At 53.2% G+C, this 18,800-nt stretch overlaps 1 protein-coding gene across 1 annotated transcript; it reads left to right on the top strand.

Moving 5' to 3' along the window:
* Positions 1 to 350: 350 nt before the first annotated feature.
* Positions 351 to 6,992, top strand: PITX1 (paired like homeodomain 1). Its single transcript, XM_021939705.2, has 3 exons — positions 351 to 930; positions 3,195 to 3,427; positions 5,375 to 6,992. The coding sequence occupies exons 1-3, from the start codon at positions 762 to 764 to the stop codon at positions 5,915 to 5,917; spliced, it is 945 nt and encodes a 314-aa protein (XP_021795397.1). The 5' UTR covers positions 351 to 761; the 3' UTR covers positions 5,918 to 6,992.
* The last annotated feature ends 11,808 nt before the right edge of the window (positions 6,993 to 18,800 follow it).

Here is an 18,800-nt window from a genome sequence, read left to right as displayed (position 1 = left end):
TGTTCTCGCCAGCGCTGGGGACTTCGAGGCGGCCGAGACGGGAGTTGATTCTAGGCGAAACAAGTCATTTGGGGCCTGAGGTGGGCACGAGCCGCCCGGGATTTGCAGGCCAGATGCGTTTCTTTTGTGAGGCCGAGGGAGAACTCGGTGTGTCACCGGGGAAGGAGGGAGAGGCGCGGCGAGGCCGCGGGGGGCGGGGAGGCGGCGGGAAGGTGGCTGCGGAGGGGGAGGGCGCGGGCGAGGCAGGGAGGGAGGGAGGGCGGCAGAGAGGGCGCGGCGGCGCGGGCGGCTTGGGGCTGGATTCCGCCCGCGCTCCCTCGCTCGCTCGCTCCCTCCCCAGCCCCCTCCCACCCAGGCCCACCCCACCCAGCACCCCTGGCGCAGGGACTGCTGGAACCTGGCTGTGCGCGCTGTCGCTTTAAGACAGACTCTGCCGGCGCCGTCCGGAGCCTTAGAAACCGGCCCCGGATCGCTAGCCGGAGCCGGAGCCGGGGCCGGCCCGGCTGCTGAGGCCCGAGCGGCAGAAGCGCAGCGCAGAGCGCTGAGCCAGGCGCCCGGTCGCGAGAAGCTGCCGCCGCCTCTGCCCGCCCGGCCCCGCAGCCCCGGGCGGTCCATGGGGCGGGTACGGCGTCGCTGCGGGCGCCGGCAGCCCTGGAGGGCAGCTGCTTAGGCGCTGCGCTCTTATCCCCGCAGGTCGCAGCCAGGGCGGCGGGGCGCGCCCAGCCCCGGCCCCTGGAGCGCCCGCCGCGGTCCCCACCTCCATGGACGCCTTCAAGGGGGGCATGAGCCTGGAGCGGCTACCGGAGGGGCTCCGGCCGCCGCCGCCGCCACCCCATGACATGGGGCCCGCCTTCCACCTGGCCCGGCCAGCCGACCACCGCGAGCAGCTCGAGAACTCCGCCAGCGAGTCGTCTGACACGGAGCTGCCAGGTAAGCGCCGTTCCCCGCGCGGCGCGCACGGAGCCTACTTGGGCGCGGGGCACGGGGAGCTGGGAGCAGGGCCTGACGCCCGCGCCGTGCAACCAAGCTCCCTCTCCGCCCCAGAAGCGTCAGGAGCTTTCTTTTTCCCGTTCTCGACCTGACGGTGAACGCGGAAACTTACGCACACGCGAAGGCACTTCCACGCGGTCCCCACGCGCCAAGAGACTGGCAGATGCATGAGCCTACAGCTAGAGGGTTGGACTGACAGCCCCTCTTGATCAGGAGTAAATAGAACGGGGGAAAATTGGATTTGCGCAACTGGGCGCTAAGAAGCGACTCGGACGAAGGGAGAGGAGCAGACCGAGAAAGGAATGGGGGTGACGGGCGAGAGAACGCGCTCAGAGAGACAGAGAGAGAGGCTAACACCGTGACAGTAGGCGACAGAATGAAAGAGAGAGGCCAAAGAGAAGGGGCGGGCGGGAAGGGTAAACGGGGAGAGGGGGTCATCAAGTAGAAGGAAGACACAGAAGACGGTGAGGGCGAGCGGGCCAAGAGGCGCGGCCGGACTCCCAGCAAGGCCAGCCCGAACCCCCATCGAGGGATCCGGCCCACGTGTGCAGCCGAAGCCCGGAGCTGCCCGGCCCCGGCCCCCACCCCGGCTCCGGCGCGTCTCCCTCCGCGCTGCCTTTTTGTACGAGCTGGAGCTTTTTTCCAGCAGCGAACTGGGCCCGGGGTTGGCCGGCGCGGGCAGTGGGGTAGCGAATCCGCTGCCCAGCGCAGCCGCCCGGGTCCCCGAGGGGCTCAGAGCTCCCCGGCATGGGCGCCTCTTCTGCTCGTTTCTTCTGTTCATTTCTTAATACACAACTGAGTGTTTCTTTACACTTTCTTAATCTCTGTTTGTTTCTCTTTTGCATCCCTAAGTGATTTTTCTGAGAGGTTCTGTTTGCTTGGTTAAAACACAATCAACGCTGAACTATACTTTTGTTTTCAAAAGTTTTAAGTGCGGTCTTTGGTTGGTTTTATTTTTAAAACCTAGAGAGATATATAATCATAGATTGATTTTTTGAACCAAATCTATGAGGATGAATTAACAATTTTAACTTTATCTTTCGATTTTGAAAGAATTAATATACTAAGTGTAGGTCTCTGGAATTTAAAATATCTACATGCAACATTATTCTTCCGGAGATTTTAAAAAGTCAATCCAAAATGGCGCGTTTCTCCGGAATTTTCTCAAAATCCATTTACAGTGGTGTTATTTGGGGAATTTAAATTATATAACTATAATGTGTTTCTCTGGGATTTAAAAATTATCTCTGTAAGGGCCTTATTGGGAGGGAGTTACAAATCTATTTACAACGGTACATTATTTTTTTAAATCCCAAAGAAATAAATGCTTCTGTCAGCCTGGAGTTTATACACTTACAGGTCTGTATTTAGTTAGGGGTGTGTTTGTACCGAGCTTTCTGGCTTCTTAATTTACATTTGCTCTGTGTTTCTTCCTCTCAAAATCCATTTACAGTGGTGTTATTTGTGGGAATTTAAATGTATATAGACTATAGAGCTGTGAGCTTTCTCTGGGATTCTAAAAATTATCTCTGTAAGGGCTCTTATTCGGGAGGGAGTTACAAATCTATTTACAACGGCTACATGTATTTTGTTTAAATCCCAAAGAAATAAATGCTTCTGTCAGCCTGGAGTTTATACACTATACAGAGTCTGTATTTAGTCTAGGGGTGCTGTTTGTACCGAGCTTTCTAGGCTTTGGGACTGGAGGCCTGGAAGCAAGGCCGAGAACCGGCTGTGTTGTGCCTGCCCAGTGGGGCTCCCACACATCCCTGAGGAGAAAAAGGTGGAGGAGTTTAGGCTGGAAAGATCTGCTCCTAGTTCAGAAAAGCAGAGACCCCCTCAGATTTAGACCCCCTAAGAGCTCGCAAAACAAACAAAACAAAGCATACATTTGCTCCGAACATCAGCAGCAGGGCAGTCTGAGCCGAGCTAAGGGTGCAGGCCCTGCCCAGCCAGGAACCCAGGCCCGCGGCTAGGGCTCCGATTCTTGGGCTCTTCTCCGCGGTACACCAGACTAGAGGTGCCTACTGACGACCAGCACCCGGCAGGCGCTTTCCAGTGGGGACAGTTCCCAGGGACCCTGGAGGGAGGGAAGGAGGGAAGACCTCCAGCGCTGGTGGCTTGGCGGGCGCTTCGGTGGAGCCGGGACGGGGTGCAACGGGGCGTAAGCCCAGGTGACCTGCTCCACGTCCTGCCTACTGCAGAGAAGGAGCGCGGCGGGGAATCCAAGGGGCCTGAGGACAGTGGCACGGGAGGCACGGGCTGCGGCAGCGCAGACGACCCAGCCAAGAAGAAGAAGCAGCGGCGGCAACGTACGCACTTCACAAGCCAGCAGTTGCAAGAGCTAGAGGCCACGTTCCAGAGGAACCGCTACCCCGACATGAGCATGAGGGAGGAGATCGCCGTGTGGACCAACCTCACCGAGCCGCGCGTGCGGGTGAGCAAGGGGTGCGCCTAAGAGCACCCGCGCAGAGGGCTCCCGGGCCGCCTCTGCTGCAGCCCTCCAAAGCTCAGACCCACAAGCAGACCTTAACTCTCCCACCATTCAGAACTGGTCCCTCCCACCACCCGCGATCCCCACCTTAGGTCCTGGCCCACCTAGCGTCTGCCAGGCCTCCAGGCCGCCATGGACCTCCAACCCCTCTGACCGTCATCCTACCTGATCCTCGGACTAAGGCAGCCCCAGCCCAAAGACCTGTGCCCTCAGGGGACTCCCCCATGCCCTGTGGGGCCCAGGACCCACTTGGATGTTAACAGGATACCCTGGGCCAGAGACTGGGCAGTGGATTCCCTGCCGCTGGGGACTTCGGGAGCTGCTGGCTTTACCCCGAAAACGAAAGGGAAAGGCAGGTCCTGCCTGGCTGCCTCGGAGAAGCCAGAAAGGTGCCTGGGTTTGGGGCTCTCAAAACTTCCTGGAGCAGTGGTCCCATCTCACAAGCAGATTCTCTAAAAGCTCAAGATATTCTCCACCCTCCCCAGCCCGTCAGTAGGACCCTTTGCCTTCTGCCTTTTCCAGAAGGTCTCCTGTCTGGTGAGGTGGGGGGTGGCTCTGGGACCCAAATGTCCTTCCCAATTCCTTTTGGGATATGCCATCTCAGACCCAAAAGCAGCCTGCATTCTCCCTCTTCTCACCCGTTGGGTTTCAAGTAAAAGCAAGGCTTTCCTGCCAGGGTAGCAACAGAATCATTTCTTCCCTGGGGGCGCAAATATTTAATCAGATATTGGGAGCACCTCCCAAGTCGACCGAAGTCCCACCTGGCCCACAGACTCCTTACCATAACCCGCACCCCTCCCTAGGCAGGCTGGCCAGCCCAGTGGGACTTGGAGTGAAGACACAGCACTCAGTAATCCTGAACTCACTAATCCTGCCCAGGTTTATGGTGGTAGGGGTGAGTGGGGGTGGAATCAGGCAGTGTCAGTGCTGGGGACTAGGGAAAGCTGAGAAGCAGGGGTCTGGCAAACTAGCTCAGGAAACTTCACTCAGAACTGGAGGAAAATCCGAGAGGGCAGAGAGCATGCGGTAGGCAGATAGGTAAGGATGGGGAAGGACTAGGAGGTTGTCACCAAATTTGGGGGGAGAAAAGGAAGGGCAGGAAGATTAGAAGAAACTAGTAAGAATAGAAAAAATTAAATATTTGTGGAGAAACATATTTGGCATATATTTAGGCGGCAGGAAAGAAATTAGGAAGCAAAAAGATCAGGTATTTGAGAAAAAGAATCAACTGTTTAAGGGGAACAGTAGAGGTCAGATATTTCGAAAGGATGAAAAAGCCTAATATTTGGGGACGATTCAAAAGGATCAAAAATGGGGGATAAACAAGAAAACAGACTGAGGGAGAAGAAAGAGGTTCAGACAGCGGGATGGACTAAACGAAAATAAACATTTGGAGCCGAAAAGAAAACATCAAATATTGCCGATAAAGATGATAGCAAACTATTTGAGCGATGAAACAGATCGAAGAATTGGGGGAGTCGGAAAGTCCTATGTCTCAGGGAGGAAAAATACCTTTTGTATTTGAGGGAGACTAAAAAGACTGAAATATTTAGTAGAGTGAACCCGTTTGGGGGAGAAGGCAGAGGTGAACTGGTTGAGAGAGGAAGAAAGAAAACGAGTATCTGTTCAAATAAACGAGAATCTGTATTCGGAGAAGAAAATGGATATAATTTGGGAGAGAGGATAAAGATCGGAAAAAGAAAATAGTATTTTCTGGGGACAGGAAAGGAACCATTGTGGAGGGAATGCAGGAGCGGAAATATCGGTAGAAGGAGAGAAACGACAGTTCGGAGGGCACCGGGCGGATGGAGGGCTCCAGGCGGTGGGGAGCCAGGTGGGGGCCCTCCCGGCCCACAGCAGCCCTGACCCTTCTCCCGTCCCCTCCCCCAGGTCTGGTTCAAGAACCGGCGAGCCAAGTGGCGGAAGCGTGAGCGTAACCAGCAGCTGGACCTGTGCAAGGGTGGCTACGTGCCGCAGTTCAGCGGCCTGGTGCAGCCCTACGAGGACGTGTACGCCGCCGGCTACTCCTACAACAACTGGGCCGCCAAGAGCCTGGCGCCAGCGCCGCTCTCCACCAAAAGTTTCACCTTCTTCAACTCTATGAGCCCGCTGTCGTCGCAGTCCATGTTCTCGGCACCCAGCTCCATCTCCTCCATGACCATGCCGTCCAGCATGGGACCAGGCGCCGTGCCTGGCATGCCCAACTCGGGCCTCAACAACATCAACAACCTCACCGGCTCCTCGCTCAACTCGGCCATGTCGCCGGGCGCCTGCCCGTACGGCACTCCCGCCTCGCCCTACACCGTCTACCGGGACACGTGCAACTCGAGCCTAGCCAGCCTGAGGCTCAAGTCCAAACAGCACTCGTCGTTCGGCTACGGTGGCCTGCAGGGCCCGGCCTCGGGCCTCAACGCGTGCCAGTACAACAGCTGACCGCCCCGCCGCACGACGCGGGCCGGCTGCCGGCACAGGGAAGGGCTCGGGCGCGGAGGACGCACACGGGGCCCCCGGCTCGCAAGCCCCGGCTCACCGCTTTGCGGACCTCGCGCCTGCGCAGCCCCCTCCTCCCACTTCCTACTCCGGGTTGGTTTTGTGTTTGCTTTTCCGGATCCCACTCTGCCCTCCAAAAAGACAAAAAAAAAAAAAAAAAAAAAAAAAAAAAAAAAAAAAAACACCGGGGAAAAAAGGGGAGAAAAAAAAGAGGGAGGGGCAATTTCCCCCGGGGGGGGGGGGGGGGGGGGGGGGGGTTCCCCCCGGGCCCGGGGGGCCCCCGCGCCGGGGGGGGGGCGCGGCGGGGGGGGGGCGGCCCCCCCCCCCCCCCCGGCGGGATGCCCAGCGGCCGGAGGAGGACGCCCTCGTAGCCCGCGTCCCCGCCGCGCTGGACCCATACTGAGCGGCCGGGCCTGCGGACTGGATGTGTGGGACCTGGACTTGCCTGGGATTTCCCGACCCCGTACAAACCAAGATGCCCTCTCCAAGCTGGGCCCGGCCGAGAGCGCCTTAGCTCAAGTCGGGATCCGCGTTGGGGCAGGCGTTGGATTGGGGGTGACGGTGCCCCAGCCCAGGATCCGGCACTTGGTGGAGCCGCACTCGGCTCCGGCGCGCCTGGTAGAGCCCCGCTGGCCCTGCGCCCCGGAGCCCTATATTGAGGCCACGGAGCGGCAGCGGGCAGTGCGGACCTGGCGGGAGGAGGGGGAGGTCCATCTCAGAACACCCCCAGCCTCGAGCTTAGCCGCAAGCGCAGGCCCTCTGCTCTGCTCCCGGGCTAGGAGGCGGCCCCCTGTCTGGGCGAACAGTCCCTTCCTCACCGCCCGCCGTGCAAGAGTCGAGCCGGTAGAGCAAGGGGCGCGGCCCCAGGGCCCTGAGCCCACTTTGCACACCCGCTCTCCGGCCCGCGCCCCTGTTTACAGCGTCCCTGTGTATGTTGGACTGACTGTATAGAATTATAAATCTGTCTATATCGACTTGTCCATGTACGTCTATTAAAACCATAGTCCGAGCGTGCTAAGCACTGCTGAGCCCCGACTGCTTCATTGGGCTGAGGAGGGAGGCGGATAGAAAGGGAACTGTGGGTAGAAAGGGAACCGGGCCCCTTGGGTAGGAGGGGAGCACCAAGGCAGCCCCCGCCGAGGTCTCCCTACCCCGCTTCCCCACCACCATTCTTGACCTGCTCAGCCTGGCTGCCATGAAGGCACCGACCGACGTTGCGAGCCCGCCCGGTGCGCGCCCGCTAAGCTGCGCCTCTCGGCGTTGTGCGCGGGATGCCTTAGCAAGAACCCCCTCCCTCCACGGCTGCCGAACTGTGCAGGTTCTTCCCTGGTGACCCTCGAGGCCCCAGGGTGCGATGGGGTCCTTGCCTGCCCAGAGCGTTCGGGCAGGGGGCTGCTGAGAGCCTCTTTAGACCTGGGGTTGCCTTTTCTTCTGTGGGTCCGGCAACAGCCCCTCTTCTCTCCTCGGAGCCAGGGCCAGGCTGTTCCAGGACTCAGGGAGCTGGATCTAACAGAGTCTAGCGAGGGCCTCCCGCTGCCTTTCTCCCTAATGCCCGCAGCGTGCCGAGGGCCCACCCAGGGGCGTGCGGCTGTGCAGGAGAAAGTGTCCGTCACACAGGACTCACTTCTCACTTCCAATACATCTCAACTTGTGGGGACTGCTGGCCGCCTCCGCCCTCCCCTGGCTTTTGGAAACTACTGAACAAGACCAGCCTGTAAACTGCCTGTAAAATTCTGCTTCCCTTAAGTAAGTCATTTCTAATGGCAAAACAAAATGTTTGCAGCTGCAGTGGGGGAGGAAGGAGGGGTTGATATTCTGCTTTAGAATCACCTTATGATGGGGGTTGGCACTGCCCTGGACTCAGGCGAGCCCTAGCTAGGAGTGGGGCACAGCCACAGGCTTAGTCACGAGCTGACAGCTGGAGAGCCCTGTGCACACATTCTCAAGCCAGGTCAACACAGCCTTTGAGGTCAGGAGTGTTGTCCCTATTTTATAGATGGAACCAAGGCTCTGTAGCTGGGCCAAGGTCACACTGAGCCAGTAGGTTTTTAGATTCCAAAGCCAGGCATCTTTCCACTGATTTTCTCACCTTCAGATGAGGAATGAAGAGGGGTCCTCTCTGGAGGATGGTCAGCCTGATGCTGTGAGACCTGGAGTGTGGAGCTCTGAGATGGACAGTGCCAGATACACAGGCTAGTGGGGGTGGGGGTGGAATAGGGCAGGGGGCTGGAGCCAGACCACCCCTCCCCCAGCGGCTCCAATCCAGAGCGCCGACCCACTCTCTGGGAACATAAACACAACTACATCTGGACTTGGAGGGCCTCCCTCAGACTCACACATTTGCCAAGGCCAGAGGGCCCTGGTCTCAGCTGAGGGCAGGAGTCAGGGGAGACCTAGAAGGAGGTGGGCTGGAGGAGAGTGAGGAGCAAAAAGGAAGCCTCTCTGAAAGTCAGGTCTAGCACCAGGTGTGAGGGGAGCCACACAGGGCTCAGGTGGAGATGCAGTGTGGCTGTGGGGCCACAGGCCAAACAGCTGCAGATGGGTCAAAGGGTAGAAGTAGTCCCAGAATGACCCCATCATCCATCAAGGACTGTGGCCAACCAGGTGAGTGAAAGACCCAGCCGCAGGCCCCTCCCAGCTGTTCCCACCCAGCTATTCTGTGGCTGGCAGAGACTACAGCATGCAGCCCTTTGCCGCTGCTTCGGCTGCAGGGTCATCACTGAAGGGGGCTAGGGACTGTAGGGGGCTCTGAAAGCCCAATCCTCTGAAAAAAAAAAAAAAAAAAAAGGCAGAATTCCTAGCCAGCTCTGCCTGAAGAAGATTGGGGGAGGGGACCGCCATTCATTGAACATTGACCGTGCCCCTGCTCTCAGTGCTAGGATGGAGCAGTGGAAACAGACACAGCCCCTGCTCTGCTGGACAAGTAAACAGACGTGTGTAATTACAACCTAGGCTGAAGAAAAACAACAGGGTGCTGTGAGAGTAAATGGGGTCTTGCTTTAAACAAGGTGGTCAGGCAAGGCCCTTCTGGGGAGGCGGCTCCATCCCTATGTTCAGTACCAAGCTCCAATGCTGACTGAACCTACACAAGGCCCCAGGCCCCAAGCTAAGTGTACACTCCTCATTCATAAGCCCCTTTACCTGCACACAGCCCTGTGAGGCTGGTATGGTTATTCTTTTATTAAAGTGAAATGCCCTGGCTCTCCTCTTGAGGTCCTATTCCCTGCTTTCTGCATTAATAGGACTTCCCTGTCCAAATTTCTCAACAGGTCACTTTAGATGTCATTTGGGGTTTTCCCAGCTCAGCTTTCCCTCCCTGCCTCTGCAGGGTGTCCTGAATATGAGTCATGATTGACAGTCCTCCTAGCCACACCCCCACCCCACCCCAGGAACTATCCTAGATGCTGGGCCCTCGGTCACCCAGCCTATTGTCCTGTGGTACAATCTTCCCATCATCCTCTGTGGGCCAGGCCCTGGGAGAGGAACCAGGCCCAATTCCTGCCACCCACTGGGCCTCTGGGGAGAGGCAGAGCCCAGTCAATACCCTAAGAGATGACAGGACGCAGGGCCGGGGGGGCGGGCAAAGCAGGGGTACTCACCCCAGCATGCTCTTCTAGGGGTGTCCTGCGCCATGGAGCAAGGATGCCTGGACACTTCTTTTTGTTTGCATATCATGTTATGAGTAGCTAACAGCAGGCTCTTCCTGAGCACCAGGCCCCAGCAAAGCTCCTCATAGCAACTTCATGACGGAGGGATATGTTATCCTTATTTTTCACAGGAAGAAACTGAAGCTCAAAGGGAATCAGTAACTTGCCCAACATGGCACAGACAGCTAATGAGAGGTAGAGGCAGCACCTGAACTCAGACCCTCTGACCAGAGCGTGCGCTCGCACCCACCGTGCTGTACACTCCCCTTACATGAATCACATTTGTATTCAGGAGAGAAAGGAAATAAAAAATTAGATTTCTCTTCAAGAAGCTAGACTCAGCTGGGCTCCAGAACGGAGACAGAAAAGGCCCCAGGGCCTAGGATTTGCCCTCCTAAGCTCCAAGCTATGTGACAGCAGCAGAGGGCACAGGTAGCGGGGACAGAGGAAGCCCTGGGGTGGGGGCAGGCAGAGGCACAGAGCAGCTTTTTGGTGAAGAAAGGGCCCTGAATTCTCAATCAGGAAATCCAAGCTCCCACGTCAGTCCGGATTACAAGCTTCCTGTTTCCGAGATAGGGAGAACCCCCCCCACCCTGAGGCCACCTCCCAGCCCCTGCTGGTGCCTGCCTCCTTGCCCCTCCCATCAGGGGAACCCCACTCTTCATACTCCCACGTTGCTTTTGCAGGTTCCTGGGTCCTGCCTCCTGACTGGCTGGTACTGCCCAGGACAGGTGCCTACCTGTCAAGCAGCTGCAGAGCACTCAGGAGACATGGCCACTGGAGCCCTGGCTGGAGGGGCTGCAATTCCATGAATCAGACCACTGCAGAGGAGCAGGTCAGGGTACAGGAAGGTGCTCGTGGAGCAGGGAGAAGGCAGAGGGCAGGATGGCCCTCACATGAAAGCTGCTCTGGCTGGCTGAGGCACGTGTGTCACTCTGTGCTGTCCCCCACTGCACTTGACATGTTTCATTTATCTTATTAGCTTCATTTTATAAATGGGGAATGTGGAGCTCAGAGAGGTCATGTAACCTGTCCTAAGTTGCACAACACCACTTTAGGGACTCAATCTCTAGCCTGACTGCAGAGTCTATGGGCTGTGACTATAAACACTGCCTCCCAGAGGCTGGCCCTGGCAGCTGGACAGGATCAGTGTACTCAGAGGGCCAGCACAGTGAACTGAGTCAAACAGGTATAGACAGCATCCCCTCAGAAGTGTCTGCACATAGTAGATGCTCAATCAATATTTGTTAAATAACATAATTGAGGCACTTTGGGAGGCCAAGGCAGGCAGATCATGAGGTCAGGAGATCGAGACCATACTGGCTGACATGGTGAAACTTTGTCTCTACTAAAAATACAAAAAACCATTATCTGGGTATGGTGGCAGGTGCCTGTATTCCCCAGCTACTTGGGAGGCTGAGGCAGGAGAATGGCGTGAACCCAGAAGGCAGAGCTTGCAGTGAACCGAGATGGCGCCACTGCACTCCAGCCTGGGCAACAGTGCGAGACTCCATCTCAAAAAAAAAAAAAAATTTGAGGGATGGCCGTCCCTCACCCCAACACTCCACAAAACATATCTTGACCCTTTCTCCCTCTCTGAACTCCTTTCTGTCCTCTATCTTGCATCTTTCCTTCTTCTGCCACTCACTTGCTCACTCCTTTTCAGCACAGGCAGCTCTTGGCACTGTTTTTAAAAGTGTTTCGGAACAACAAAATAACCAAATTCAAAAATGGGCAAAGGACTTGAATAGACGTTTCTCCAAACAAGACATACAAATGACCAATAAGCACATGAAAAGAGAATCAAAATTGCTAGTTATTAGGAAAATGCAAATCAAAACCACAATGAGATACCATCTCACACCCATCAGGATGACAATTATCAAAAAAGATAATAACAAGTGTTGGCGGCCGGGCGCAATGGCTCACGCCTGTAATCCCAGCACTTTGGGAGGCCGAGGCAGGCGGATCACCTGAGGTCGGAGTTTGAGACCAGCCTGACCAACACGGAGAAACCCCGCCTCTACTAAAATACAAAATTAGCTACGCAAGTGGCACATGCCTGCAATCCCAGCTACTAGGGAGGCTGAGGCAGGAGAATCGCTGAACCTGGGAGGCAGAGCGGGGTGAGCAGGAGGATCGTGACTCATTGCACTCCAGCCTGGGCAATAAGAGTGAAACTCCGTCTCAAAAAAAAAAAAAAAAAAAAAAAACAAGTGTTGGCAAGGATGCAGAGAAATTGGGACCCTTGTGCACTGCTTGTGGGAATGTAAAATGGTACAGCCACTACAGAAAACAGTACGATGGGCCGGGCGCGGTGGCTCACACCTGTAATCCCAACACTTTGGGAGGCCGGGGTGGGCAGATCATTTGAGGTCAGGAGTTTGAGACCAGCCTGACCAACATGGTGAAACTCCATCTCTACTAAAAATACAAAAAAATTAGCTGGGCATGGTGGCACGTGCCTGTAGTCCCAGCTACTCAGGAGGCTGAAGCAGGAGAATTGCTTGAACCCAGGAGTCGGAGGTTGCAGTGCGTCAAGATCGTGCCAATGCACTCCAGCATGGGCGACAGAGTGAGAGTCTGGGTATATACTAAAAATAAATGAAAGCAGAGGCTCAGAGAGATATTTGCATACCCATGTTCGCAGCAGTAGCTAAAATATGTTTACCGCAATAGCCAAAAAGTGGTAGCAACCCCAGTGCCCATCAGCAGATGAATGGATAAACAAAATGTGGTATTTACATATGGTAGAATATTATTCAGCCTTAAAAAGGAAATTCTGACACAACTACAACATGGATGAACCTTGAAGACATTGTGGTAAGTGAAATAAGCCACTCACAAAAGGACAAAGATTGTGATTACACTTATATGAAGTTCCTAGAAGAGGCGAATTCATAGACAGAAAATAGAATGGTGGCTGCCAAGGGCTGAGGGATGGGGAATGGGGAGCTACTGTTTAATGGGTACAGAGTCTTCGGAAGGATGAAAAAGCTCTGGAGATGGATGGTGGTGACGGTTGCATAACAATATGAATGTACTTAATGCCACTGAACTGTACAGCTTAAAAGGTTAAAGTGGTAAATTTTATGTATATTTTTACCTCAATTTTATTCAGAAAGTATATCTGTGTTTATGCCCTTCGTTACCCAGAGAGGCATTTAAAGGCTGATTCCCAGGACTCCCAGAGGCTGTGTTCACTGTTTGGCAAACCTTTCCCTAGAATCCTCTTCAACCAGCAGCCCCTTGGAGGCCCCAGCAATAGCTGAGCCCTTGCACGGCCCTCATCCTGACTTTTCATCTTTCTATGCAACATAGCAGTGGGACCCCAGTAAGGACACTCCCTTTACTGAGCGTCTACTATGTGGCCACGAAAGAGTAAGCCAGGGTAGATGACTTTTCTTTGTAAGTTTAGCATAAAATTAAATGTAGATTCACTATTGTCCTTTTTTTTAACCGAGCTTCTCTGTCAAAAAGGCTAAACTAAGGCAAGCAACAAAACAGTCTTAAGCACAGTACCATTTTTGTTCTTATACATGCACAGAGAAATGTATGGATATGTACAAAGTGTTAATAACAGCTACCTTTGACAGGGGGAAAATGAACATTTTTAAAATTTGTCCCTTTCAAGGTCTTTTTGCACTGACAATGTATCAGTTTTGCAATGATGAAATAAAATAATGATTATTTTAAAAATACAAAACCCTGTGACCCGCAGGGGATAACCTTCTGCCCACTGCCCCTGTCCTCCCACTGAGGTGCCAGTCATCAGCTACCTGGGATGCAGCCTCATTTGAGGGAGGCCGGTATGACAGCTATCAAGTAAACCTTTACAGATTTTGACAGAAATGAAATTTTTGTTTTCAAATACATTCTTCTTTGAACAGGTGTCAAACTAGTAGGTGCCATTAAGAGTGTTCAGTGAGAATTTGTAATGATCTTTGATTACGAAGCAAAAGAGTTCAGAGTTTGAAGCAGGTTCTCCTAAGAGGGAGTCCCTCCCTTTTCCTTCCATCCCTTGTTGCACTCTCCCCTCTCCCCAACCTCCAACTCAGCAACCGATCTGCACCCCTACCTTGCCCTGACACACACACAACACACACACATAGTGTGTGCCTGCCAGCCAGCATGATCATGGAATCTTTATTAAAGAGGTCCAAATTACCAAGGTTTTACTACACTACTAAAAATAGTCATGCTTACTTAGCCTGTTTAATAAGCACACCATTTCTAATTTTTCTGCCTGAGTAAACTGAAACATCATTCCAGAAATACATTTTTCCTGAAACAAGAAGGCTCGCTTTTTTCTTCTTCATCCATACACCATTCTCCCTCTTTCCCCCTCCTCTGCCTCGCCTCCTCTATCTGTCCCCTGTGTCCCCCTCAGCTCCCACACCTACCCTTTTTTAAGTTTCCAACATAAAGGGTAAAGTAACAGTAATTTGAACTTGGCTTTCACGCAGAATGGACCAATTTTTTTTAAGTGTTGGTAATTTGTCCTGAAAATGGATATCGGGAGTTGGGCTGGAAGGGCTTTGAAGAATGGGGTTTTATGAGTGGAAAACACAGCCTGAGCATGCGGGAATGTGAGCTGCACCCCCCTCCATGCCTGGGACAGTGCAGCACGTGTGATAATTGCAGCTAATAGCACCATTATTGCTATTATCACATTATATTACTATTCTTCATCAAAATCAGACAATGCTTATTAACCCATTTAATTGAACCAAGGGTTTAACATCCCAATGACTTCACAGAAAGTGCTTGGCAAACTCTCTAAGACATCGTAGCCACAAAGTGGCTGGCCACTTCACCGCCTGCCAGACTGTGGCAGGGCCCAGCAAGGGTTTCCCCAAACTGTTCCCTCCTGTGGGCTATCTGGGAACTTTCCAGGACACACTGGGATGGATGCTCATCCCCACCCAGACTCCAGCCTCTTCATGCACACACATGCCCACACAGGCACACACACACACACACACACACATACACCTCTCTCCCTCTGGGTAAATGCAATTCAATAAAGGATACCCTTACACAAAAGACCCCACCCCAGGCACTGTGTGGCCAAGGATCCTTCCTCCATCCCCCAAGCTGGCATTCCTATTGTGTCACCAAGGCCGGGATGAGTACAGGCACACACAATTCATGGTGAACCCCTGGCTTCTCCCAATCTTGGCACTAACTCCACCAAGGCCTCTCAACTCTCCCACAATCCAGAGCCCACAGTGGGGCTGCTGAAGCCCACCGAGCCCCCCAGGCTCACAGAGACTCACCCAGCCCCTCCGGGCAGGGATATCCACTGAGCCCAGGCTGGTGGAGGGGCCTGGAGGAGGGCACGATCCCCTCGAGGAGTCAAGGAGTCCAAATCCTAGCCCGTGGGCTGGGCTTGCCCAGGGCATGACCTCACTTCACAGAGCCCCAGTAACCCTCTGTCAAGCGGGCATTGAACACACCTGCCTACCTCTACCTCTGAGGGTTTCCTGTCAGGGTTTGAAAAGACCCTGGATGTGACCATTAAATATTGCTGTCAAGTGGCCTGTTGCTTCAGAGGCACAAAATTACTCATTTTCATCTCACTGACCTCGTATTGCTGGAGGATTTCTGAGTGAAGACGCTCTTTCTTGATCAACGTGTCCAGCCTCCCTCCCCTCCAGACAGGTTCCCCAGGGAAGCCTCTTGCTTTGCTTCCTTGGGAGTAGTGGCACTTCCAAGCCCCCAGCAGGGATGCTACACTGCCCCAGATCCTCCACCAGGTCAAGAGCTCCCCCTTGGGTGAGAGGGAATCACGTCCCTCTCTGAAGTCCCTTAAGTCCTGAGCTTTCACCAGCCTCCTGCTCTGGCCAGCAAGGCCTAGGAAGGCCCTGCCTCAGCCCACCCAGCCCAGCCTACCTCTGGGTGTGATGGGGAAGTGAGGGCCAGAGACAAGATCATGGAGGTTAAGAGCACGAACTTTGGAGTTAGGCAGAGCCTGAGTTTAACTCACAGCACCACCACTCAGTCACTGCCACAGAACTTCTCTGAGCTTGTTTCCTCATCTGTAAAGTGGGGAAAATGTGAAAAGTTATATATGGTGTTTGGCACTGTGCCTGTGACAGGCATAAAATAACTGCTGAGTCTCTTTGCTGCCCTCCCCCTCCCTCCCTCCATCAGGATTCTAAAGCTGGCATATCTCAGGCAGGCTGATCACTGGCGTCCAGGTGTCAGGGATGACCCTGCAGTCCACAGCCCTCCCCAGCTGGTGCTAGGAAAAGAAGTATCTATGGATAGAGGAATTAAGGTCTGATTCAATGTAGGATACAAAAGATCAAAGGTGAGAGTATGAGAAAGGAGAAATCAAGGCTAATGGGAGCAATCTGGGAAGGCTTTCTGTTAGAAGGAGCCTGGTACTCTGCCTTAAAAGACAGGCAGAACTGGGACGGGTATGCAGGAGCAGAGGTGAGACTGAGCCAGGCAAAGAGGATCCCTGGGAGGCATAGGAAGAGGACGGAGAGACAGAATAGGGAGAATAGAGGAGCCTTAGATGCCAACTGCAGGGGATACAGCCACCCTCAGAGGCAGTGGGAATGAAATCTGGCCAGGTCATTGCTTTGCTTACCACGATTCCATCCCTTAAAGGCCAAACTGCCCGGCTGAGCGTGTAAGCCCTCAGGATCTGGCTCCAGTCTACTGCCCTAGCCTCCAGCCCCTCACTGCCCACCCCACAGCATAGGCTGCAGCCACACTGATTTCTCGGCACTCCCTAAAGCCTCGCTGAGCTCCTGCCCGCTTTCCTTTGTGCATCTGGTTCCTTCTGCAGAGAATGCCCTTCCACCTACCAAGGGGACACACATACAATGTTTTCAAGGTAAAAACTGTTGTTTTTCCTGATCATAAAATACATACTCATTCTTAAAATTCAAAAAGTTCAAAAAAATGTGAGCACAAAAGTCGAGATCCCACAAACCACTATGAATATATATATATATATATATTTTTTTTTTTTTTTTTTTTTTTTTTTTTTTTTTGAGACAGAGTCTGGCTCTGTCACCCAGGCTGGAGTGCAGTGGCACAATCTCAGCTCACTGCAACCTCCGCCTCCCGGGTTCAGGTCATTCTCCTGCCTCAGCCTCCCAAGTAGCTGGGACTAGAGGTGCCTGTCACCACGCCCAGCTAATTTTTTGTATTTTTTAGTAGAGATGGTGTTTCACCGTGTTAGCCAGGATGGTCTCGATCTCCTGACCTCGTGATCTGTGCGCCTCAGCCTCCCAAAGTGCTGGGATTACAGGTGTGAGCCACCGCGCCCAGCTCACTATGAATATTTTTATGATTATCCTTGCAGACGTCCTTCATCAGACATATATGTCTATATGCTCATACATTCTATATGCTCACTCACTATTACATAAAGGATGCCAGATCCCATGATGCTCTAGAAAGCCATTTTTTTCACTCAATAAAATATCAAGAACATCTTCTCTTATCAAGAAATCATTACTTTTAATGGCCACAAATATGGATTCATAATAATATAGCCAATTCCTCACCAATGAGCATTTAGGTGATTCCTTATATTCCTATTATAACAAGCCACAGTAAACATCCTTATCCATGCATCTCTGTGTATTTGATATTTATTTAACTCCTTGGGATAATTTCAAGAAGCAGAATGATTGGGTCCTAGAAACACACATATAAAATCTAATCCACATTGCCTTATGAGAAGGCCACACTTATTTGCATTGCCAAAAGTGGACAAAGGTGTGCATTCTCCACACCCAGGCCTATCCTAGGTTTTTTGTTTGTTTGTTTTTGTTTTTTGAGACAGAGTCTCACTCTGTTGCCCAGGCTGGAGTGCAGTGGTGCAGTCTCGGCCCACTGCAACCTCCGCCTCCCGGGTTCAAACAATACTTCTGCCTCAGCCTCCCAAGTAGCTGGGACTACAGGCGTGTGCCACCACGCCCAGCTAATTTTTGTATTTTTTTTCAGTAGAGACTGGGTTTCACCTATTGGCCAGGCTGGTCTTGAACTCCTGACTTCGTAATCCGCCCACCTTGGCCTCCCAAAGTGCTGGGATTACAGGCGTGAGCCACCACGCCCAGCCTGATCCTAGGTTTTGTCTATCATCTTTGCCACCTAAATGAGAAAAAAACAAAACCTCTCACTGCCACTTTATGTGTGGTGTTTTATTTATTTCTCCTTTTTTTTTTTTTTTCATTTTAATGCAGATGGTGTCACATATGTATAGTTCTGCAGCTAGCTTTTCCCACCTGATAATGTTTTCTCTCCTTTTCCACTTGCCCTTTCAAGGGTCAGATTAAAAACTCCAGCCAAGAGTCTCTCAAGGCACCCCTTCCAGGTGCCCACAGCTGCCACTCCTGCTGATCAAGTTATGAGTGAGTGCAAGAGCAGGCGGAGGGAACTGCCTGAAAGTCGCCACCCTAGGGGGCCAGCCTTGTGGGCATCTAGACACCGACCAGGCTGGTGCATCCTGCCTGCTGTGACCAAATCACGCCTGCTCAGCACATCCCATCTGCAGCCAAGCCTCCATGTGGGCCTGCTGTACTGAAGCCCAGGGAAAGGCGATGTCAAGCCAAACCTCTCTCTCTGCCCAGGCTGTAATTTCCTCATTAGGCGCCGCAGTCACCACCCTTTCTGCACACACTGATTGCTTCCTGCCCTCCTCCCAATCTCCAGGCTCCCGGGGCTCCCAGGGCCAGCAGACTTCAGAGCCTGGACTAAGCATTGAGAAGGTGCCAGTGAACTCACTGGCCAACCGAGAATCGTCTGTGCAACCACCGCCCCCTTTTCAGAGTCAGGCCCCTCTCAGAAGGGAATCATGGCTTGGTTTTTAAAGTTGAAAAAATAGCTGCTTCAATAAGAAAGAACAAGATTGCTATGAAGCAGTAGAGCAGAGGGGCCTGTGTTCGAATACTGACTCTGCCCTGTAATGATGACCTTGGCCCAGTGAGTCTCTGAGTGCTGGCTTGCCTGCCTATAAAAGGGGACAACAATTCCTTGGAAGATTGTTGTGTGGCACCACAGCAGTGGCTAAAGAGCCAGACACACTTGGTTGTGAATCCTGGTTCTTTCCCCTTAGCTGTACAACCTTGGGTAGGTTACATCACCTCTTCAAACCTTAGTTTTGCCACCTGTTTAATGGGAATAAGTGTTGTTATGTGATTGAAGTCATACAT

Source organism: Papio anubis, chromosome 5 (assembly GCF_008728515.1).
Source record: "Papio anubis isolate 15944 chromosome 5, Panubis1.0, whole genome shotgun sequence".
Classification (NCBI taxonomy): domain Eukaryota; kingdom Metazoa; phylum Chordata; class Mammalia; order Primates; family Cercopithecidae; genus Papio; species Papio anubis.
The sequence above is the reverse complement of the archived record's forward strand: the minus strand, read 5'-3'. Positions and strand labels throughout refer to the sequence as shown.

Bases quoted from the DNA above. Each gene is read 5' to 3' on its own strand.
- PITX1 (XM_021939705.2), top strand. From the start codon at position 762: ATGGACGCCTTCAAGGGGGGCATGAGCCTGGAGCGGCTACCGGAGGGG. The intron at 931-3,194 runs GTAAGCGCCGTT...TGCCTACTGCAG, and splicing joins GTCTGACACGGAGCTGCCAG to AGAAGGAGCGCGGCGGGGAA. The intron at 3,428-5,374 runs GTGAGCAAGGGG...CCCCTCCCCCAG, and splicing joins TCACCGAGCCGCGCGTGCGG to GTCTGGTTCAAGAACCGGCG.